General features: G+C 41.1%; 1 protein-coding gene across 1 annotated transcript in view; it reads right to left on the bottom strand.

The window, feature by feature from the left end:
- Nucleotides 1-27,211, bottom strand: part of zranb3 (zinc finger, RAN-binding domain containing 3) — a 142,165-nt gene that overhangs the window by 46,845 nt on the left and 68,109 nt on the right. Inside the window, exons 10-13 of the mRNA XM_079807572.1 lie at nt 24,876-24,995; nt 22,437-22,616; nt 22,014-22,178; nt 17,250-17,637 (exon numbers count right to left, since the gene is read on the bottom strand). Coding sequence (XP_079663698.1) covers nt 17,250-17,637; nt 22,014-22,178; nt 22,437-22,616; nt 24,876-24,995 — 853 coding nt within the window. The remainder of the gene's footprint in view (nt 1-17,249; nt 17,638-22,013; nt 22,179-22,436; nt 22,617-24,875; nt 24,996-27,211) is intronic.

The raw sequence follows: 27,211 nt of genomic DNA, 5'->3' as shown, positions 1-27,211 counted from the left end.
ATCACTCAAGTTGAAAAATCTGAACTTTGGCGGATATTCGCACCAGATCACACACCAGATCACATGTTCAACTCCACACACACCAGATCACATGTTCAACTCCACACACACCAGATCACATGTTCAACTCCACACACACCAGACCACATGTTCAACTCCACACACACCAGATCACATGTTCAACTCCACACACACCAGATCACATGTTCAACTCCACACACACCAGACCACATGTTCAACTCCACACACACCAGACCACATGTTCAACTCCACACACACAAGATCACATGTTCAACTCCACACACACCAGATCACATGTTCAACTCCACACACACCAGATCACATGTTCAACTCCACACACACCAGATCACATGTTCAACTCCACACACACCAGATCACATGTTCAACTCCACACACACCAGATCACATGTTCAACTCCACCTACACCAGACCACATGTTCAACTCCACACACACCAGATCACATGTTCAACTCCACACACACCAGATCACATGTTCAACTCCACACACACCAGATCACATGTTCAACTCCACACACACCAGACCACATGTTCAACTCCACACACACCAGACCACATGTTCAACTCCACACACACCAGACCACATGTTCAACTCCACACACACCAGATCACATGTTCAACTCCACACACACCAGATCACATGTTCAACTCCACACACACCAGATCACATGTTCAACTCCACACACACCAGATCACATGTTCAGCTCCACACACACCAGATCACATGTTCAACTCCACACACACCAGATCACGTGATCAACACCACACACACCAGATCACGTGTTCAACTCCACACACACCAGACCACATGTTCAACTCCACACACACCAGATCACATGTTCAACTCCACACACACCAGATCACATGATCAACTCCACACACACCAGATCACATGTTCAACTCCACACACACAAGATCACATGTTCAACTCCACACACACCAGACCACATGTTCAACTCCACACACACCAGACCACATGTTCAACTCCACACACACCAGATCACGTGTTCAACTCCACACACACCAGATCACATGTTCAACTCCACACACACCAGATCACATGTTCAACTCCACACACACCAGATCACATGTTCAACTCCACACACACCAGATCACATGTTCAACTCCACACACACCAGATCACATGTTCAACTCCACACACACCAGATCACATGTTCAACTCCACACACACCAGATCACATGTTCAACTCCACCTACACCAGACCACATGTTCAACTCCACACACACCAGACCACATGTTCAACTCCACACACACCAGATCACATGTTCAACTCCACACACACCAGATCACATGTTCAACTCCACACACACCAGATCACATGTTCAACTCCACACACACCAGATCACATGTTCAACTCCACACACACCAGATCACATGTTCAACTCCACACACACCAGACCACATGTTCAACTCCACACACACCAGACCACATGTTCAACTCCACACACACCAGACCACATGTTCAACTCCACACACACCAGATCACATGTTCAACTCCACACACACCAGATCACATGTTCAACTCCACACACACCAGATCACATGTTCAACTCCACACACACCAGATCACATGTTCAGCTCCACACACACCAGATCACGTGTTCAACTCCACACACACCAGATCACGTGATCAACACCACACACACCAGATCACGTGTTCAACTCCACACACACCAGACCACATGTTCAACTCCACACACACCAGATCACATGTTCAACTCCACACACACCAGATCACATGATCAACTCCACACACACCAGATCACATGTTCAACTCCACACACACAAGATCACATGTTCAACTCCACACACACCAGACCACATGTTCAACTCCACACACACCAGACCACATGTTCAACTCCACACACACCAGATCACGTGTTCAACTCCACACACACCAGACCACATGTTCAACTCCACACACACCAGATCACATGTTCAACTCCACACACACCAGATCACATGTTCAGCTCCACACACACCAGATCACATGTTCAACTCCACACACACCAGATCACGTGATCAACACCACACACACCAGATCACATGTTCAACTCCACACACACCAGACCACATGTTCAACTCCACACACACCAGATCACATGTTCAACTCCACACACACCAGATCACATGTTCAACTCCACACACACCAGACCACATGTTCAACTCCACACACACCAGATCACATGTTCAACTCCACACACACCAGATCACATGTTCAACTCCACACACACCAGATCACATGTTCAACTCCACACACACCAGATCACATGATCAACTCCACACACACCAGATCACATGTTCAACTCCACACACACAAGATCACATGTTCAACTCCACACACACCAGACCACATGTTCAACTCCACACACACCAGATCACATGTTCAACTCCACACACACCAGATCACATGTTCAACTCCACACACACCAGATCACATGTTCAACTCCACACACACCAGATCACATGTTCAACTCCACACACACCAGATCACATGTTCAACTCCACCTACACCAGACCACATGTTCAACTCCACACACACAAGATCACATGTTCAACTCCACACACACCAGATCACATGTTCAACTCCACACACACCAGACCACATGTTCAACTCCACACACACCAGATCACATGTTCAACTCCACACACACCAGATCACATGTTCAACTCCACACACACCAGATCACATGTTCAACTCCACACACACCAGATCACATGTTCAACTCCACACACACAAGATCACATGTTCAACTCCACACACACCAGACCACATGTTCAACTCCACACACACCAGATCACATGTTCAACTCCACACACACCAGATCACATGTTCAACTCCACACACACCAGATCACATGTTCAACTCCACACACACCAGACCACATGTTCAACTCCACACACACCAGACCACATGTTCAACTCCACACACACCAGATCACATGTTCAACTCCACACACACCAGATCACATGTTCAACTCCACACACACCAGATCACATGTTCAACTCCACACACACCAGACCACATGTTCAACTCCACACACACCAGATCACATGTTCAACTCCACACACACCAGATCACATGTTCAACTCCACACACACCAGATCACATGTTCAACTCCACACACACCAGATCACATGTTCAACTCCACACACACCAGATCACATGTTCAACTCCACACACACCAGATCACATGTTCAACTCCAGACACACCAGATCACATGTTCAACTCCACACACACCAGACCACATGTTCAACTCCACACACACCAGACCACATGTTCAACTCCACACACAACAGATCACATGATCAACTCCACACACACCAGATCACATGATCAACTCCACACACACCAGATCACATGATCAACTCCACACACACCAGACCACATGTTCAACTCCACACACACCAGACCACATGTTCAACTCCACACACACCAGACCACATGTTCAACTCCACACACACCAGATCACATGTTCAACTCCACACACACCAGACCACATGTTCAACTCCACACACACCAGATCACATGTTCAACTCCACACACACCAGATCACATGTTCAACTCCACACACACCAGACCACATGTTCAACTCCACACACACCAGACCACATGTTCAACTCCACACACACAAGATCACATGTTCAACTCCACACACACCAGATCACATGTTCAACTCCACACACACCAGATCACATGTTCAACTCCACACACACCAGATCACATGTTCAACTCCACACACACCAGATCACATGTTCAACTCCACACACACCAGATCACATGTTCAACTCCACCTACACCAGACCACATGTTCAACTCCACACACACCAGATCACATGTTCAACTCCACACACACCAGATCACATGTTCAACTCCACACACACCAGATCACATGTTCAACTCCACACACACCAGACCACATGTTCAACTCCACACACACCAGACCACATGTTCAACTCCACACACACCAGACCACATGTTCAACTCCACACACACCAGATCACGTGTTCAACTCCACACACACCAGATCACATGTTCAACTCCACACACACCAGATCACATGTTCAACTCCACACACACCAGATCACATGTTCAGCTCCACACACACCAGATCACATGTTCAACTCCACACACACCAGATCACGTGATCAACACCACACACACCAGATCACATGTTCAACTCCACACACACCAGACCACATGTTCAACTCCACACACACCAGATCACATGTTCAACTCCACACACACCAGATCACATGTTCAACTCCACACACACCAGACCACATGTTCAACTCCACACACACCAGATCACATGTTCAACTCCACACACACCAGATCACATGTTCAACTCCACACACACCAGATCACATGTTCAACTCCACACACACCAGATCACATGTTCAACTCCACACACACCAGATCACATGATCAACTCCACACACACCAGATCACATGTTCAACTCCACACACACAAGATCACATGTTCAACTCCACACACACCAGACCACATGTTCAACTCCACACACACCAGATCACATGTTCAACTCCACACACACCAGATCACATGTTCAACTCCACACACACCAGATCACATGTTCAACTCCACACACACCAGATCACATGTTCAACTCCACACACACCAGATCACATGTTCAACTCCACCTACACCAGACCACATGTTCAACTCCACACACACAAGATCACATGTTCAACTCCACACACACCAGATCACATGTTCAACTCCACACACACCAGACCACATGTTCAACTCCACACACACCAGATCACATGTTCAACTCCACACACACCAGATCACATGTTCAACTCCACACACACCAGATCACATGTTCAACTCCACACACACCAGATCACATGTTCAACTCCACACACACAAGATCACATGTTCAACTCCACACACACCAGACCACATGTTCAACTCCACACACACCAGATCACATGTTCAACTCCACACACACCAGATCACATGTTCAACTCCACACACACCAGATCACATGTTCAACTCCACACACACCAGACCACATGTTCAACTCCACACACACCAGACCACATGTTCAACTCCACACACACCAGATCACATGTTCAACTCCACACACACCAGATCACATGTTCAACTCCACACACACCAGATCACATGTTCAACTCCACACACACCAGACCACATGTTCAACTCCACACACACCAGATCACATGTTCAACTCCACACACACCAGATCACATGTTCAACTCCACACACACCAGATCACATGATCAACTCCACACACACCAGATCACATGTTCAACTCCACACACACCAGATCACATGTTCAACTCCACACACACCAGATCACATGTTCAACTCCACACACACCAGACCACATGTTCAACTCCACACACACCAGACCACATGTTCAACTCCACACACAACAGATCACATGATCAACTCCACACACACCAGATCACATGATCAACTCCACACACACCAGATCACATGATCAACTCCACACACACCAGACCACATGTTCAACTCCACACACACCAGACCACATGTTCAACTCCACACACACCAGACCACATGTTCAACTCCACACACACCAGATCACATGTTCAACTCCACACACACCAGATCACATGTTCAACTCCACACACACCAGACCACATGTTCAACTCCACACACACCAGATCACATGTTCAACTCCACACACACCAGATCACATGTTCAACTCCACACACACCAGACCACATGTTCAACTCCACACACACCAGACCACATGTTCAACTCCACACACACAAGATCACATGTTCAACTCCACACACACCAGATCACATGTTCAACTCCACACACACCAGATCACATGTTCAACTCCACACACACCAGATCACATGTTCAACTCCACACACACCAGATCACATGTTCAACTCCACACACACCAGATCACATGTTCAACTCCACCTACACCAGACCACATGTTCAACTCCACACACACCAGATCACATGTTCAACTCCACACACACCAGATCACATGTTCAACTCCACACACACCAGATCACATGTTCAACTCCACACACACCAGACCACATGTTCAACTCCACACACACCAGACCACATGTTCAACTCCACACACACCAGACCACATGTTCAACTCCACACACACCAGATCACATGTTCAACTCCACACACACCAGATCACATGTTCAACTCCACACACACCAGATCACATGTTCAACTCCACACACACCAGATCACATGTTCAGCTCCACACACACCAGATCACATGTTCAACTCCACACACACCAGATCACGTGATCAACACCACACACACCAGATCACGTGTTCAACTCCACACACACCAGACCACATGTTCAACTCCACACACACCAGATCACATGTTCAACTCCACACACACCAGATCACATGATCAACTCCACACACACCAGATCACATGTTCAACTCCACACACACAAGATCACATGTTCAACTCCACACACACCAGACCACATGTTCAACTCCACACACACCAGACCACATGTTCAACTCCACACACACCAGATCACGTGTTCAACTCCACACACACCAGATCACATGTTCAACTCCACACACACCAGATCACATGTTCAACTCCACACACACCAGATCACATGTTCAACTCCACACACACCAGATCACATGTTCAACTCCACACACACCAGATCACATGTTCAACTCCACACACACCAGATCACATGTTCAACTCCACACACACCAGATCACATGTTCAACTCCACCTACACCAGACCACATGTTCAACTCCACACACACCAGACCACATGTTCAACTCCACACACACCAGATCACATGTTCAACTCCACACACACCAGATCACATGTTCAACTCCACACACACCAGATCACATGTTCAACTCCACACACACCAGATCACATGTTCAACTCCACACACACCAGATCACATGTTCAACTCCACACACACCAGACCACATGTTCAACTCCACACACACCAGACCACATGTTCAACTCCACACACACCAGACCACATGTTCAACTCCACACACACCAGATCACATGTTCAACTCCACACACACCAGATCACATGTTCAACTCCACACACACCAGATCACATGTTCAACTCCACACACACCAGATCACATGTTCAGCTCCACACACACCAGATCACATGTTCAACTCCACACACACCAGATCACGTGATCAACACCACACACACCAGATCACGTGTTCAACTCCACACACACCAGACCACATGTTCAACTCCACACACACCAGATCACATGTTCAACTCCACACACACCAGATCACATGATCAACTCCACACACACCAGATCACATGTTCAACTCCACACACACAAGATCACATGTTCAACTCCACACACACCAGACCACATGTTCAACTCCACACACACCAGACCACATGTTCAACTCCACACACACCAGATCACGTGTTCAACTCCACACACACCAGACCACATGTTCAACTCCACACACACCAGACCACATGTTCAACTCCACACACACCAGATCACATGTTCAACTCCACACACACCAGATCACATGTTCAGCTCCACACACACCAGATCACATGTTCAACTCCACACACACCAGATCACGTGATCAACACCACACACACCAGATCACATGTTCAACTCCACACACACCAGACCACATGTTCAACTCCACACACACCAGATCACATGTTCAACTCCACACACACCAGATCACATGTTCAACTCCACACACACCAGACCACATGTTCAACTCCACACACACCAGATCACATGTTCAACTCCACACACACCAGATCACATGTTCAACTCCACACACACCAGATCACATGTTCAACTCCACACACACCAGATCACATGATCAACTCCACACACACCAGATCACATGTTCAACTCCACACACACAAGATCACATGTTCAACTCCACACACACCAGACCACATGTTCAACTCCACACACACCAGATCACATGTTCAACTCCACACACACCAGATCACATGTTCAACTCCACACACACCAGATCACATGTTCAACTCCACACACACCAGATCACATGTTCAACTCCACACACACCAGATCACATGTTCAACTCCACCTACACCAGACCACATGTTCAACTCCACACACACAAGATCACATGTTCAACTCCACACACACCAGATCACATGTTCAACTCCACACACACCAGACCACATGTTCAACTCCACACACACCAGATCACATGTTCAACTCCACACACACCAGATCACATGTTCAACTCCACACACACCAGATCACATGTTCAACTCCACACACACCAGATCACATGTTCAACTCCACACACACAAGATCACATGTTCAACTCCACACACACCAGACCACATGTTCAACTCCACACACACCAGATCACATGTTCAACTCCACACACACCAGATCACATGTTCAACTCCACACACACCAGATCACATGTTCAACTCCACACACACCAGACCACATGTTCAACTCCACACACACCAGACCACATGTTCAACTCCACACACACCAGATCACATGTTCAACTCCACACACACCAGATCACATGTTCAACTCCACACACACCAGATCACATGTTCAACTCCACACACACCAGACCACATGTTCAACTCCACACACACCAGATCACATGTTCAACTCCACACACACCAGATCACATGTTCAACTCCACACACACCAGATCACATGATCAACTCCACACACACCAGATCACATGTTCAACTCCACACACACCAGATCACATGTTCAACTCCACACACACCAGATCACATGTTCAACTCCACACACACCAGATCACATGTTCAACTCCACACACACCAGACCACATGTTCAACTCCACACACACCAGACCACATGTTCAACTCCACACACAACAGATCACATGATCAACTCCACACACACCAGATCACATGATCAACTCCACACACACCAGACCACGTTCAACTCCACATACACCAGACCACATGTTCAACTCCACACACACCAGGTCACATGTTCAACTCCACACACACCAGACCACATGTTCAACTCCACACACACCAGATCACATGTTCAACTCCACACACACCAGATCACATGTTCAACTCCACACACACCAGACCACATGTTCAACTCCACACACACCAGATCACATGTTCAACTCCACACACACCAGATCACATGTTCAACTCCACACACACCAGATCACATGTTCAACTCCACACACACCAGATCACATGTTCAACTCCACACACACCAGACCACATGTTCAACTCCACACACACCAGACCACATGTTCAACTCCACACACAACAGATCACATGATCAACTCCACACACACCAGACCACGTTCAACTCCACACACACCAGACCACATGTTCAACTCCACACACACCAGGTCACATGTTCAACTCCACACACACCAGACCACATGTTCAACTCCACACACACCAGACCACATGTTCAACTCCACACACACCAGATCACATGTTCAACTCCACACACACCAGACCACATGTTCAACTCCACACACACCAGACCACGTTCAACTCCACATACAACAGATCACATGATCAACTCCACACACACCAGATCACATGATCAACTCCACACACACCAGACCACGTTCAACTCCACATACACCAGACCACATGTTCAACTCCACACACACCAGGTCACATGTTCAACTCCACACACACCAGACCACATGTTCAACTCCACACACACCAGATCACATGTTCAACTCCACACACACCAGATCACATGTTCAACTCCACACACACCAGACCACATGTTCAACTCCACACACACCAGATCACATGTTCAACTCCACACACACCAGATCACATGTTCAACTCCACACACACCAGATCACATGTTCAACTCCACACACACCAGACCACATGTTCAACTCCACACACACCAGATCACATGATCAACTCCACACACACCAGATCACATGTTCAACTCCACACACACCAGACCACATGTTCAACTCCACACACACCAGATCACATGTTCAACTCCACACACACCAGACCACATGTTCAACTCCACACACACCAGACCACATGTTCAACTCCACACACAACAGATCACATGATCAACTCCACACACACCAGACCACGTTCAACTCCACACACACCAGACCACATGTTCAACTCCACACACACCAGGTCACATGTTCAACTCCACACACACCAGACCACATGTTCAACTCCACACACACCAGACCACATGTTCAACTCCACACACACCAGACCACATGTTCAACTCCACACACACCAGACCACATGTTCAACTCCACACACACCAGACCACATGTTCAACTCCACACACACCAGACCACATGTTCAACTCCACACACACCAGATCACATGTTCAACTCCACACACACCAGATCACATGTTCAACTCCACACACACCAGATCACATGTTCAACTCCACACACACCAGACCACATGTTCAACTCCACACACACCAGACCACATGTTCAACTCCACACACACCAGATCACATGTTCAACTCCACACACACCAGACCACATGTTCAACTCCACACACACCAGACCACATGTTCAACTCCACACACACCAGATCACATGTTCAACTCCACACACACCAGATCACATGTTCAACTCCACACACACCAGATCACATGATCAACTCCACACACACCAGATCACATGTTCAACTCCACACACACCAGATCACATGTTCAAATAGGCGCTCTCTTTATAAATAAACCACCGATTTGAGCTTTAAACTACATTATCGCCTAAAAAAGTCTTAAAACTAAGTTGTCACATATTAACAGTAGATTTAACAAAAAAGACGTGTAAACACAGCCCATGTCAGCCATTTCTCAACGAGACGAGTCGCTTGCAGAAGCCCCGCCCATGATGAGAATTCGCGTCTGTTGTGTCACGCGTGAATGAAGCGAGAAAACTCGAAATGTTCAAGCGTCCAACTTCGCGCAAATAGCACGATTTATTCGCATCCCGTGTGAACACCACATAAGGCTTTATATAATGTAAACGAATGAGTTATAAATAAATTCCCCCCTCACAGTCGTCATGAAGGGCAACATTAGCCGTACAGACCAAAAGCACAGTTTGTCCCAGACTGTAAACATGTGTTCTTCTGCTGTAAAGTTGGCCATTTTAACATGAGCTCAATGAGATTCTGCTCCTTCTGGAGTCTGTCTCTAGTGGCCAGTCCATGAACTGCAGTTTAACTCACTTCAGTATCGGCTTCAAGAGAAACTGCGGGAGGAGCCGCTTGGTTAACACGTGCGATCAATTTAAAATCCTTAACGCATTTAAATAATTTAACACAAATAAGGCAATTTACTGAAGCACGTGAAACCGCGGCATTAGCGTAATAACCCTGGTTGGTGGACATTTCTATTCTAACACTAATTAACATGATTTCGCTTGTTTGCGATCGGATCATTTGAAGCCGCTAAACTCCTGTGATCCTATTTGGTGTCCTTTTTTTTTTTGGAAAGACACTAAAATGTACCTAAAACAGTGCATATAGCAATATATGGACATAGCAAATGATGACAAAATAAACATGTTAAACAAGATAAATAATGTTCGCTTCATTTTATGTTAAGTATGCAATTAAATCGCACAAAAAGGGTGCAGTTAATTTTTTTTTATTCCATTTGCATCCCTAATATTTAAGTAAATATAATTGATATTTTTAAGCTTTAGTTATTAATTTAGCTGCAGTCGCTGTGACAGTGACCTACCATAAAGATCTGCATAGCAACACCTCTAGCAACCACTCAGAACACCCTAGCAACCACATAGCAACGTGTTAAACCAATGCAGAACACCTTAGCAACTGCTGCATGGCACCATCTAGTTTAGAATAATATGATATAATATAATATAATATACTATAGTAAATAATAAATATTAAAATATTATAAATAAGTTATACATTTCCGAAACAATGTATAAAAGTACAAGGCAAACAGCTAAATGCCACTTCACTATAGTCTAAAAATACAAAATAATAATAATAATAACAACTCACAATAATAATAAAACACTTGCATATTTTGTAAAAAAAAAAACTCTAGTTATAGATGCAGTTTTTAGAAAATAAAAATTATATTAATGATAAAAAAAGAGAAGTATTATAACATTTAAAATGTATACATTTTGATTTTTTAAAATTGATATTTTTTAAATAGTCATTTTTAAATTATTATTATTCTTTTTTCTTTTAATTAATTTTATTTAATATTTAATATATATATGTGTGTGTGTGTTATATTAAATAAAATAAAATTAAAGAGAAAAAAATATATGCAAGTATATGTAAATGTGTGTGTGTGTATATATATATATATATATATATATTATATATATATATATATATTATACACATTTTATATTTTCCCTTTAATTGTATTTAATATAACATTTAAATATATATAACATTTAATATAACATTTAAATATAACAATTATACATTTAAATATATATATATATACACAAACACACACACACACACACACACACACACACACATATATATATATACACACACACGTATATATTACTTATTACTATTTTTAAATGTATATTAAATAAAAAATATAATATATTTTCTAAAAATATATTCTAGAAAATATATACATTATATATATATATATATATATATATACACATACATTATATATATATATATATATATATATATATATATATATATATATATATATATATATATATATATATATATATATATATATATATATCTATATATAAAATTTATATTATTTTCTCTTTAATTTAATATAACACACACACACACACACACACATATATATATATATATATATACACACACGTATATATTACTTATTACTATTTTTAAATGTATATTAAATAAAAAATATAATATATTTTCTAAAAATATATTCTAGAAAATATATACATTATATATATATATATATATATATATATATATATATATATATATATATATATATATATATATATATATAAAATTTATATTATTTTCTCTTTAATTTAATATAACACACACACACACACACACACACACACACACACACACACACACACACACACACACACACACACACACACACACACACACACACACACACACACACATATATTATATATTAAATTTAATTAAATAAAATAAATGAATAATAAATCATTTATATATGTATATATTTATTATACATTATATTTTTCATACATTTATATTCTGTTTTTAAATATGTAAATTTAAAAATGTATTATTATTATTATTATTATTATTATTATAATGAACAGGTTTCAAATCCTCTTTCGCTTTCATTAAATGATAAAAGAGTGCGAAATAGTGCCAACCTTTTGCTAAACGTCTCTTTTTGGTGTTCCAAGAAAGAAAGTCACACAGGTTTGGAGTGACGTGAAGGTGAATAAATCATCACAATTTCCTCTTTTAGTTGAACGATTCCTTTAAAGAACAAAGACGTGGTTTTAAGTGTACGTGTGTACAGATTGTGGCTTTCAAACACACACAGAGATGTGCGTGTGTGATAAGACAGCAGCAGCTGGCCTGCTATGTGCTTATATCTCTGTTTGATTTAGCATCACAGGCTGTTGTCAGAGGACAGCCTGACGATCTGATCGATGGCATTGGAGTTGATGGCGAAAACAAAGCTCGCCAAGATTTCACAAACTTTTCCAGCGGAGACGCTGAGCGAAAGCGGCATTCGAGATTTGACAGGTGCCAAAATCCATTCCGCCTCACCGTGGCCGTGATAATGAGTCATTTTCAATCTGATCTATTTCTGTCGTTCATTGTGCACACCTCCTTTTTTTCCCTTCAAAACATTTCTATCTGTTGTTCTTTCACATTTGGATTCTCTTTGTAGCGTCTGCGACTGAGGGGAAGAGGGTTTCAACATCGCTTTACGAAGGATCAGGGCCTCGGATCAGCCGTGCCTTTATAAAGCCCATCAAATACAAAAGGGGTCCAAAAGTCTGAAAACCTGGGGTTCGAAAATCGAATTTAAAGCTGGAAATAAATAACGTTTTAGGATTTGTGTGCGGCTGTCACTAACACAAAAGAAAAATGCAAATTCGAAGACATTCTTAAACTTTGACCCAATTAAAAACAGGTCGTTAAATAATAGCTTGAATCTCTAAAGTTTTATCATACACCTGATGTTACGAAAGTTAAAGGGATAGTTCACCCAAAAATGAAAATGACCCCATGATTTACTCGCCCTCAAGTCATCCTAGAAGTGTGTATGACATTCTTCTTCCAGACAATACAATCAGAGTTATATTAAAAATGTCCTGGCTCTTCTAAGCTTTATAATGACAGTGAATGGTTGTTTAATTTTTTAAGTCCATAAAAGTGCATCTATCCATCATAAAAGTGTATCTGTCAATCATAAAAGATGGATGGACGGATGCACTTTAATAATGGACAGATGCACTTTTATGATGGACAGATGCACTTTTATGATGGACGGATGCACTTTTATGATGGACAGATGCACTTTTATGATGGACAGATGCACTTTTATGATGGACGGATGCACTTTTATGATGGATAGATGCGCTTTTATGATGGATAGATGCACATTTATGATGGATAGATGCACTTTTATGATGGACAGATGCACTTTTATGATGGATAGATGCACTTTTATGATGGACAGATGCACTTTTATGATGGACAGATGCACTTTTATGATGGACAGATGCACTTTTATGATGGATAGATGCACATTTATGATGGATAGATGCACTTTTATGATGGACAGATGCACTTTTATGATGGATAGATGCACTTTTATGATGGACAGATGCACTTTTATGATGGACAGATGCACTTTTATGATGGACAGATGCACTTTTATGATGGACAGATGCACTTTTATGATGGACGGATGCACTTTTATGATGGATAGATGCACTTTTATGATGGACAGATGCACTTTTATGATGGACGGATGCACTTTTATGATGGACAGATGCACTTTTATGATGGACAGATGCACTTTTATGATGGACGGATGCACTTTTATGATGGATAGATGCACTTTTATGATGGACAGATGCACTTTTATGATAGACAGATGCACTTTTATGATGGACAGATGCACTTTTATGATGGACAGATGCACTTTTATGATGGACTGATGCACTTTTATGATGGACGGATGCACTTTTATGATGGAGGGATGCACTTTTATGATGGACAGATGCACTTTTATGATGGACAGATGCACTTTTATGATGGACGGATGCACTTTTATGATGGATAGATGCACTTTTATGATGGACAGATGCACTTTTATGATAGACAGATGCACTTTTATGATGGACAGATGCACTTTTATGATGGACAGATGCACTTTTATGATGGACTGATGCACTTTTATGATGGACGGATGCACTTTTATGATGGAGGGATGCACTTTTATGATGGACAGATGCACTTTTATGATGGACAGATGCACTTTTATGATGGACGGATGCACTTTTATGATGGACAGATGCACTTTTATGATGGACAGATGCACTTTTATGATGGACGGATGCACTTTTATGATGGACAGATGCACTTTTATGATGGACAGATGCACTTTTATGATGGACGGATGCACTTTTATGATGGATAGATGCGCTTTTATGATGGATAGATGCACATTTATGATGGATAGATGCACTTTTATGATGGACAGATGCACTTTTATGATGGATAGATGCACTTTTATGATGGACAGATGCACTTTTATGATGGACAGATGCACTTTTATGATGGACAGATGCACTTTTATGATGGATAGATGCACATTTATGATGGATAGATGCACTTTTATGATGGACAGATGCACTTTTATGATGGATAGATGCACTTTTATGATGGACAGATGCACTTTTATGATGGACAGATGCACTTTTATGATGGACAGATGCACTTTTATGATGGACAGATGCACTTTTATGATGGACGGATGCACTTTTATGATGGATAGATGCACTTTTATGATGGACAGATGCACTTTTATGATGGACGGATGCACTTTTATGATGGACAGATGCACTTTTATGATGGACAGATGCACTTTTATGATGGACGGATGCACTTTTATGATGGATAGATGCACTTTTATGATGGACAGATGCACTTTTATGATAGACAGATGCACTTTTATGATGGACAGATGCACTTTTATGATGGACAGATGCACTTTTATGATGGACGGATGCACTTTTATGATGGATAGATGCACTTTTATGATGGATAGATGCACTTTTATGATGGACAGATGCACTTTTATGATGGACTGATGCACTTTTATGATGGACGGATGCACTTTTATGATGGACGGATGCACTTTTATGATGGACGGATGCACTTTTATGATGGACAGATTGACAGATGCACTTTTATGATGGACAGATGCACTTTTATGATGGACAGATGCACTTTTATAATGGATAGATGCACTTTTATAATGGACGGATGCACTTTTATGATGGACAGATGCACTTTTATGATGGACAGATGCACTTTTATGATGGACAGATGCACTTTTATAATGGATAGATGCACTTTTATGATGGATAGATGCACTTTAATGATGGAGAGATGCACTTTTATGATGGATGGATGCACTTTTATAATGGATAGATGCACTTTTATGATGGATATATGCACTTTTAAAAGCATAAAAGTGCATCTATCCATTATAAAAGTGCATCTATCCATCATAAAAGTGCATCCATCCATCATATAACTGCTCCACACGGCTCAGGAGGTTAATAAAGGCCTTCTGAAGGGAAGTGATGCGTTTGTGTAAGAAAAATATCCATATTTAAAACTATAAAGTAAAATATCTAGCTTCCGCCAGAAGCCAGTGTCATTATAAAGCCTGGATTAGCCAGATCATTTTTAATATAACTCTGATTTTATTCGTCTGAAAGAAGAATGTTATACACACCTAGGATGACTTGAGGGCGAATAAATTCATTTTTGGGTGAACTAACCCTTAACAACACAACTTTCCTCAACAAACCACAAGATTTGAGGCATTATCCACGTGACGAATGAGGACGCTGCTTTGATATGTTGATGGTCCATGTAAAATAAAACTGACTCATGTAAACGGTGTGTGTGTAGACTTCACCTTTCTGCAGGTTGCGTGGACTTTCACACATCTCGCAGCGTAGCAGCAGTCCGCTGTTGGAGAACGTACATGACGAGCAGTTCCACTTCTGAGTGTGGCGCGGAGCCTGAAGTCCCGCTGAGAGCCTGCGGGGGGCGCACAGGGGGCTCATCTTACCCCCGCGTCGCGACAAGGGGCTAACCTGCCTAAAGCGCTTCACCTGCGGGGAAAAATCCTCCCCCTTGTCAGCCTTCAAATCCGAACTCTGGATCTCCGGAGTCCGAATAGACTCCGCCCCCTTTGGTAATTGGGGAAGAGGCGATCCGTCCCCAGATCGCTTCCTCTTCTTTTCTTTGTTCACAGAGGGGGAAAAAAACGATCGGATGTCGTGCTGCTTGTCCTTTTCAAACTGTGGCGGATGGGAAGAAAAAGACACACAAAGTGAAACTTCACCTCATGACAGCAAAGTGATGAAACCACAGACACTTCTGAAAGAAAAGCACTTTGTGAGGTTTCCACGATTGGGAAATCTAGTCATGTTTAGGGATGTCAAAAGATTAATCGCAATTAAATCGCATCCAAAATAAAAGTTTGTGTTTACATAATATATGTGTGTGTACTCTGTTAATTATTATTTATATATAAATACACACACATTCTTGTATATATTTAAGAAATATTTGCATGTATATACATTTATATAATCTATAATATATAGAAATATAAATGTTTTATATATAAAAATATTTTTTTCTTAAATATATACATGCTTGTGTGTGTATTTATATTGTAAATAATAATTAACAGAGTACACACACATATATTATGTAAACACAAACTTTTATTTTAGATGTGATTAATCGCGATTAATCTTTTGACAGCCCTAATAAAAATAATATTTTTTTCTTAAATATATACATGCTTGTGTGTGTATTTATATTGTAAATAATAATTAACAGAGTACACACACATATATTATGTAAACACAAACTTTTATTTTAGATGTGATTAATCGCGATTAATCTTTTGACAGCCCTAATAAAAATAATATTTTTTTCTTAAATATATACATGCTTGTGTGTGTATTTATATTATAAATAATAATTAACAGAGTACACACACATATATTATGTAAACACAAACTTTTATTTTGGATACGATTAATCGCGATTAATCTTTTGTCAGCCCTAGTCACAAGCAATGTCAAATCATTAACAAATTACATTAAAGCTGCGAGCAGCGACCCGGTGGCCTCAGGAAAACAAATGTTTAGTGAATGGTGGGCGACATTCATTTACTGTAAGTGGGTAATTATAGGAGAAGTCACTTCGATGTGCCACACGTCCTGCTGCCAGCAGGTGGCGCATTGACTATAACCGAATATTGGCATGGTCTTAAAGGGGGGGTGAAATGCTGTTTCATGCATACTGATCTTTTTGCACTGTTAAAGACTTGGATTCCCATGCTAAACATGGACACAGTTTCAAAAGCTAAGGTGGACGTTTGATGGGAGTAATTCTTTGCCAAAATTAGTACTTCCTGTTAGTCATAAGTTTCGGAAAGTTTTTTTCGATCATGGGTCCGCTTGACGTCAACAGGGCGGAATTTCCTTGTATGGGCCGTACGGACAATTCTACCGGAAGAGTGCGCGCGCGCGCGCGAGAGAGAGAGAGAGCGCGTGAAAGCAATAGGCTACGCCCATCAAAGCGCTGGCTCGTAGCCAAATAACCCCGCGTTAAGGCAAAAGTGGATGGAATTTGCTTTTCCGGATCAGCAACTGAGTTGCGCAAATATTTATGTTTGTTCCCTGCATTTCGGTGCCGATTGTTTTATAAACAAGGCCCAGTTCGACGCCGGATTTTCAAATCGCTTAATACTGAAGGATGGAGCGGTCCCAACGATAAAGGTCCCAACGTTGGAACCGCAGGCAGTGAGTAAGACTGCTTCAAATGTCTGTTTTTGCCTATGCCCATCAAGTAGCCCAAACATGATCACGTATTGATCAATGGAGCATGCGATGTATAGTGTGTACATTTGTTTAGCTGGCCACTATATGTGTATGTTTGTGTATTGTAAAAGCACTCCAAACAACAATACAAAAAGAGTGGGGAAATATGTTGAACTAAATAAGCGCGCTTCTTCATTCAAATGCGCTACTATTCCATGTCTTTCTATGTAAACACTAGCCTGACGCGCAAAACCAGTCCGCTTACTACAAATCATGTCTACACAAACCACGCGTAAACACACACACACACACACACACAATATAATTAAAGTATAAATGTGTAAATAACACAAGCCGCTAAGCATATTATATAGTTAGTGTAACTTATACCACATAGAGATGTCCTGCTCTAGTCGTTTTTGCTGCTGCTCCTGTTCAACTTCAGCCTCTGGGTCTGATTCCGGATCATAGATGTATGGCTGTATCTGATTAAAAGCCATTTTTTATGTTGAATAAAGTTTTTTCCTGCTTTTAGGGATGACGCAGCTTTCAGACGCACTCAACACAGTAACAGCGGCGCGCGCTCGACATTCTTTAGCTCCGCCCACACGATACGCCCCCAGCCGCACGGCTTTTTTCGGAAAGACTCGGAACAGCGCATCTTCCTTTTATAATTATAATAAAAATAAAGACTTTTCGGAGATATGCAGGATGCAATGCTACTCTATAGGTACTCAAGATTGACATGAGACTGACTGAAACTGAGTGTGTCCCCCCCCCCCTTTAAGGTCAGGACTACTACCAAAAATATGAAGTTTAAGGCAGATTGGACATTGTATGCCTGAGTTACAACAACTTCCTGTTGTTTCATAAATCGCATACATTAGCACTTAGCCGAGTGTTGCATGATTTAACGTGTTTCTAGCATTTTTGGTACTTCATGGCATATTTAAATGAGTTAATTACAGTGTAAAGCATGCTATTTCCTGTTGCCAGCAGGTGGCGCTATGACTGAATATTGGCATGTTGATGTCTTCAGGCCAGGACTCTTGGCAAACGTGAAGTTTGGGGCCGATTGGACATTGTATGCCCGAGTTACAACAACTTCTGCTTTCGTGGCGAAACATCGAACTGTGTCAGACCGCAAAGGTGAAGTACAACGTCTGGAAATGGCAAAATTTGCTAAAATTGTGCAAAGAAAATTCTAAATATCTCACTTCCTATTGGTTTTCGGATTTTGCACCAAGATACTTTTTTGTAGGTATTGGGCTGTTACACACATGTACAGAATTTCATACCTGTACGTGAAACGTAATGCGAGGAGCACTTTGTTTAAAAATTGTAGGTGGCGCTTTTGAGCCATTTTGTCACGCCTAACTCTGAAACCCATATCAGATGTACATTTTCAGCACTTCTGACGCGTTTGCAAAGTTTCATGAGTTTCCGAGCATGTTTAGGCCCTCAAAAATTTGATTCATTTCGGAGGTGAAAACTCAAGATCCTCACAATTTAACATCACTAAGCCCTTTAGTTTAGACTAACCAAATATGATGTTGATCTGATTAAATCTCTAGGGGCCAGTTGTTCAAAACATTTAATCTGGATCAAAATGATCTGGATTTGGAAATCCCATGTTTAGCTATCCAGGATCAGGTAACCCATCTTACTTTTGTGCCAGTTTTTCAAAGCAAAATTGGATTGGATTACCTTGATCTAGATACACACCTTTTCAGATTACCAAATCTGGATTACTAGTGCTCTACGGAGACCCTAAAGGGACATGGTGATGGAAAAAATGAGTTGAGAAAAAAAAATTAAATAATTCAAATGCTTTTGCGTTCTCTCATAAAAGTTTTGTGTAGCGTTCACCCGAGAAACCTTGCGTTCGCACGCCAAGAACTTTTGACTGGTTCATCTCTTATTATTGATAAGTAAAAATTCTTATAAGTGATAAAAAACACTTTAAATTTAATATAATATTTTTGTTTTGGGATTATTTAATGGCAGCTAAATCTTTTTTTACTTTGACTGTAGGCTACCGAAAGGCTTAATAGTCTAATGGCCTAATGTCTTCTTCTAATTTATTACTTTAACAATTAGCCTAACTAATCTAAGATTTTGCTTTAACATTCTCTTTCTAACATTTTTCAATGTACATTTATGAAATGCACTTTCTGTAAAGCTGCTTTGAAACAATGTGTATTGTGAAAAGCGCTATACAAATAAATTTGAATTGAATTGAATTAATCAAGAGCAAAATAAAATAATTGATTAATTGATTAAAACTGGGATTGGATTCCAATCATACCTCTTACCTTTGAACAACTGGCCCTAGGAGGAGTTAGTTAAAGTACAACGTCTGGAAATGGCAAAAACTTTCAAAATTAAAAATATCTCACTTCCTGTTGGGTTTTCAGATTTTGCTCCCATGGGCTTTTTTGTAGGTATTGGGCTGTTACACATGTGTACCGAATTTCATACTAGTACGTGAAACGTGGCGCGAACAGCGTTTAATTGAAATTTTATAGGTGGCGCTATCGAGCCATTTTGTCACGCCTAATTCTGAAACCCATATCAGATTTACATTTTCGGCACTTCTGACGCATGTGCAAAGTTTCACAAGTTTTCAAGCATGTTTAGGCCCTCAAAAATGTGATTCATTTGGGAGAATAATAATAATAATAATTAAAGCTGCAAGCAGCGATGGAAGGCCCTAATTAGTGATAATGAAAACAATGAATTTCAGTGAATTTAGCATATTCTTTTTTTTTGCTGTGTGAATGGTATCATGACAACCTTTAACGATACATTGTGTGGCGATGAAAATGTTTACATACGTGAGAAAAGAAAATTCCGTCTTTGTCGTCCTCAGAGTCGCCCTTCACGTTCGCGCTTGGCGTCCATGCCTGAGCGAAGTTCAGAAAGTCCCATTTCTCTTGGTCCCCCACCTCAGCCTTTAAATACTCTTTCTTTCCGTTCAGAGCGCTGCCCGTAACCGTTTCCTGTCCAATATCATTAGTTAGAATCTCAGCAAATGAAAGATAATTATACAAACAAGCCCTTATTTTACACTCCAAAGCTTACTGTAGATAGTGTTTCCTCTTTATCTAGTCCCAAGACATTATATATTGATTATTTTAAGAGTAGTTTGGCATGTCTGAAAACTAAGTTCCCACCAATTCAAAAGTGTACATCTATAAAAAAAAAATATTTTTGAGTGCATCTATGAATATTGAAGGACACATGTATTCCCGATCTACCTTTCTGTTGAGCATGGACCACATGACGGTGTCAAAGGTTCCTTTGGCGATGAGGTAGTGGATGTGCACGGTCGAGGTCTGCCCTATGCGATGTGCTCTATCCTCTGCTTGTTTGATTTGTCCTGGGTTCCAGTAGAGTTCGGCAAAGACCACGTGAGACGCTGCCGTAAAGGTCAACCCCTGATCACAAGTGGATACATTATACAGTATTACAGCAATATTTGCATGTCATCCAAAAATACAACACAATAAGTTATTAAAGGGTTAGTTCACCCAAAAATGAAAATTCTGTCATTAATTCCTCACCCTCATGTCGTTCGAGACCCGTCAGACCTCCGTTCACCTTCAGACATAAATGAAGATATTTTAGTGTAAAGCTGATGCTGAGAAAGGCTTCAGATAGGCCTCCATTGGCATTCAGTACATTCACACTCACAAGACCCATAAAAGGCACTTAAAACGTCGTTACAAAGTCCATCTCACCACAGTGGCTCTACAATAATTTTACGATGCGACGACAATAGTTTTTGTGCGCAAAAAAAAATCAAAATAACACCTTTATCCAACTTGTTCTTGTCTTCCGTGTGTGTCTCCACGACGCATGCGCGAGAATATGACGTAGCGCCAGCGTTCGGGAATCCATGAAATGCGCACTTTGACCCCATTTTGAGAACTACGCCGAGACCTAAAGCACGATCAATGTAGAATTCAACAGCTTAGACACGCGCGTCTTCCTCTGATTGTAAACAAATCTCTTCTGGGTCATGTGTCCGAACGCCGGATCTGCGTCATATTCTCGCGCATACGTCGTGGAGGCACACACGGAAGACAAGAACAAGTTGGATAAAGGTGTTATTTCGATTTTTTTTTGCGCACAAAAACTATTGTCGTCGCATCGTAAAATTATTGTAGAGCCACTGTGGTGAGATGGACTTTGTAACGACGTTTTAAGTGCCTTTTATGGGTCTTGTGAGTGTGAATGTACTGAATGCCAATGGAGGCCTATCTGAAGCCTTTCTCAGCATCAGCTTTACACTAAAATATCTTCATTTGTGTCTGAAGATGAACGGAGGTCTGACGGGTGTCGAACGACATGAGGGGAAGTAATTAATGACAGAATTTTCATTTTTGTGAACTTACCCTTTAAAGGGTCATGAAACCCTAAACCAAATTTTCTGTTATGAGTGTTGAGCATCATAGATGTCAATGTTACCATCCATTCGTTTTGATTGTTGGAGAAAACGAGTTAATAAAAAAAAAAATTGCGCTATATTCAACTACCGGGTTTAAATTCATCTTTGTATCAACGTCACAGAATGTGACGTTTTCTTGTACTATAGAGACAGAGCGACACGCGTCATAATCTGAAGGCCACGCCCACCGGGGGGGAAAACAATCAAACCGTCTCCATTGACTTTGCATTGCGTGAAGCGGCCTTTTTGTCATTTCGGACTTATAACAAAAAACTGAACAATGTATAAAAGCTGATATGTGACAAGGTGTACAGCAAACAAGCTAAACAAAAACCCAGAAGCAAAAACCCAGACGTTTTTATAAGCTGTTGACCCAAAAAAACGAGCGTTTAAGTACAAAAAAGTGGATTCAGGCCATTGAGACAGAGCGCGCGGGTCATATTACACTGAGAACTACGACGACTAGAGGATAACGTAATCAGCGACAGTAAATATAATATATAAAACGGACATTTTGATATTTGACTTAACAGAGACAAAATGTTTACTGCACACATAGACATATTGAGGCATACTGAGTGTCAGGATCCCAAAATTTACCCATTCTTCAGCTGAAGCTTCACTTCGTATTGCCTGTATCCACTTTTATCTTCTTAAACGCTCGTTTTTTTGGGTCGACAGCTTATGAAAAAAAAAAAAATTCTGTGTTGTTTAGCTTGTTTGCTGTACACCTTGTCACATATCAGCTTTTAGACATTGTTCTGTTTTTTGTTATAAGTCCGAAATGACAATGAGGCAGCCTCACGCAATGCAAAGTCAATGGAGAGCATTGGATTGATTCCCCCCTGGTGTGGGCGTGGCCTAAATACGCTCGGTCTCTATAGTACGCCGATGATTCATCGGTGTCTCATTAATTATTCATGAGCCCGCATGTCCTTATCCTATGAGAAGAGGCCTCTCTCGGCGGCTGCTATGACACTTGTTCACACTGCAGTGAGAGTAAAGCGTTTCTGCAGAATAAAACCGCAAACCGAGGGGAACGCGGATATGATGTCTTCAACAGGCCACGCCCTCACACGTCCCGGTTCCTCGGGTAAAATAGCATCTCACGATTTACAAATAGTCGGAAACATTCGGGATATTGTAAGTACTCAACTGAACAAAATATATAACACTGTGGTGGTTTTTGGATATTTTACTGAAAAAAATGTTACATAGTGCACCTTTAATGTTGAGTACTCAGTACCTGTCCAGCTGCCTGTATACTTAGTATGGCCACACGTGTGTCCGGATTGTTCTGAAAACGATGCACCAGTTGGATCCTCTCTGCAGATGGAACGCTGCCATCGATGCGGATATAACTAGCCTGGAAAAGAACGCAGAAAAGAGAGTCCAAAGTAAATTGATTTCAAACATTCTTATGTATAAAATCTTTTTAAAGAAAGAAAAATTGAACCTATAAATTAAAATCAACTCAAAGCATTTTAATGGTGCGTTCACACCAGTCGCGAATGAAGCGTTTCGCTCGAGCGATTTACATGTTAAGTCAATGCAAAGACGCGAAAAGACATTCTGTGGCGCGATTCGCGCGAATGAGTTGGCACGAATTGAGCGTTAACCAATCTGGAGCTTGCTCTAGTAGTGACAACAATGAGGACACAATCATATGCGGATACCCGGAGCTGTACGACACGTCTTCATACTTTATAGAAACAGGAATAAAAGGATCTTGCTTGGAAGAAAGTGAGTGAGGAGGTCGGACAGTCTGGTAAGTTGTTAAAAACGCTTTTTACTCAATTTGAGCTGTTTATAGGGTGATATCAGGGTGATTGGGTCACATTTTGCCATTGAGATGACTTGGAAAAAGTGTCCCACCCTATTAAGACTACAAGCTAGCTAAAGCCGGCAAATTGAGCTTATTCGCCGTATTTTAAAACAATCCATGTCAGCCATTTTGTAACGAGACGAGCTGCTGGCAGAAGCTCCTCCCATGACGCAAATTCACATCTGTTGTGAATGTCACGTGTGAATAGCGCAATTTATTCGCGCAGAGAAAAGTTCCCATGACTTTTCCAGGCCTTGAAATATTTTTTTTTTTCTGTGAAAGTCCTTGATATTCCCATGTTTAAATTTTTTTTTTAATAAATACATATTTTTCGAATTTACGTCTACATTTTTAAACGAAAATTAGATACTGAATCATTGGATGTAGTTGAAAAAAAAAAAACACACTTAATTATTCATTTCCAAATCGGACTAATCAGGTTCTCAAACTCAACACAATTTTAATGGAGGAAATATTACTGAATCACTTGATCCAGTTCACAAAACAACTCTGAACGATTCATTTCCAACCGGACTGATCATGGGCCGGATTCACAAAAATCTTCTTAAGAAAGAAGTTTGTAAGGCTTTTCCTTAGTGCAATTCTCAAATATTTTCTTAAGAACATCTTAATTTTTTACTTAACCCTCTGGGGTTCTTCATTTATGGGTCACACTCAGGACCTTTGGGTCAAAAATGACCCGGAGTGCAGGATTAAGATAAAAAAGATTTGAGTAAAATCAATGAAATATATTTTTGTTCAATAATATTTTTTTCTTTACTTTTTTGGTGTTTTGAGATCATTTTATGATTTATAATTAATATTTAATATTTATGCAATAATTATGACCCATTTTTTCCCATTGAATATAATTATATAATTTTTTTATATATATATATATATATATATATATATATATATATATATATATATATATATATATATATATATATATATATATATATATATATATATACATACAGTGAGGAAAATAAGTATTTGAACACCCTGCTATTTTGCAAGTTCTCCCACTTAGAAATCATGGAGGGGTCTGAAATTGTCATCGTAGGTGCATGTCCACTCTGAGAGACATAATCTAAAAAAAAAATCAAGAAATCACAAGACTGGCTAGGCCACCCCAGAACCTTGATATGCTTCTTACAGAGCCACTCCTTGGTTCTCCTGCTGTGTGCTTCGGGTCATTGTCATGTTGGAAGACCCAGCCTCGACCCATCTTCAATGCTCTAACTGAGGGAAGGAGGTTGTTCCCCAAAATCTCGCAATACATGGCCCCGGTCATCCTCTCTTTAATCCAGTGCAGTCGCCCTGTCCCATGTGCAGAAAAACACCCCCAAAGCATGATGCTACCACCCCCATGCTTCACAGTAGGGATGGTGTTCTTGGGATGGTACTCATCATTCTTCTTCCTCCAAACACGTTTAGTGGAATTATGACCAAAAAGTTCTATTTTGGTCTCATCTGACCACATGACTTTCTCCCATGACTCCTCTGGATCATCCAAATGGTCATTGGCTTTAAGCAGGGGTTTAAGCAGGGGAACCTTCCGTGCCATGCATGATTTCAAACCATGACGTCTTAGTGTATTACCAAGAGTAACCTTGGAAACGGTGGTCCCAGCTCTTTTCAGGTCATTGACCAGCTCCTCCGTGTAGTTCTGGGCTGATTTCTCACCTTTCTTAGGATCATTGAGACCCCACAAGGTGAGATCTTGCATGGAGCCCCCGTCCGAGGGAGAT

Source organism: Gobio gobio, assembly GCF_949357685.1.
Source record: "Gobio gobio genome assembly, chromosome: 24".
NCBI lineage: Eukaryota > Metazoa > Chordata > Actinopteri > Cypriniformes > Gobionidae > Gobio > Gobio gobio.
The sequence above is the reverse complement of the archived record's forward strand: the minus strand, read 5'-3'. Positions and strand labels throughout refer to the sequence as shown.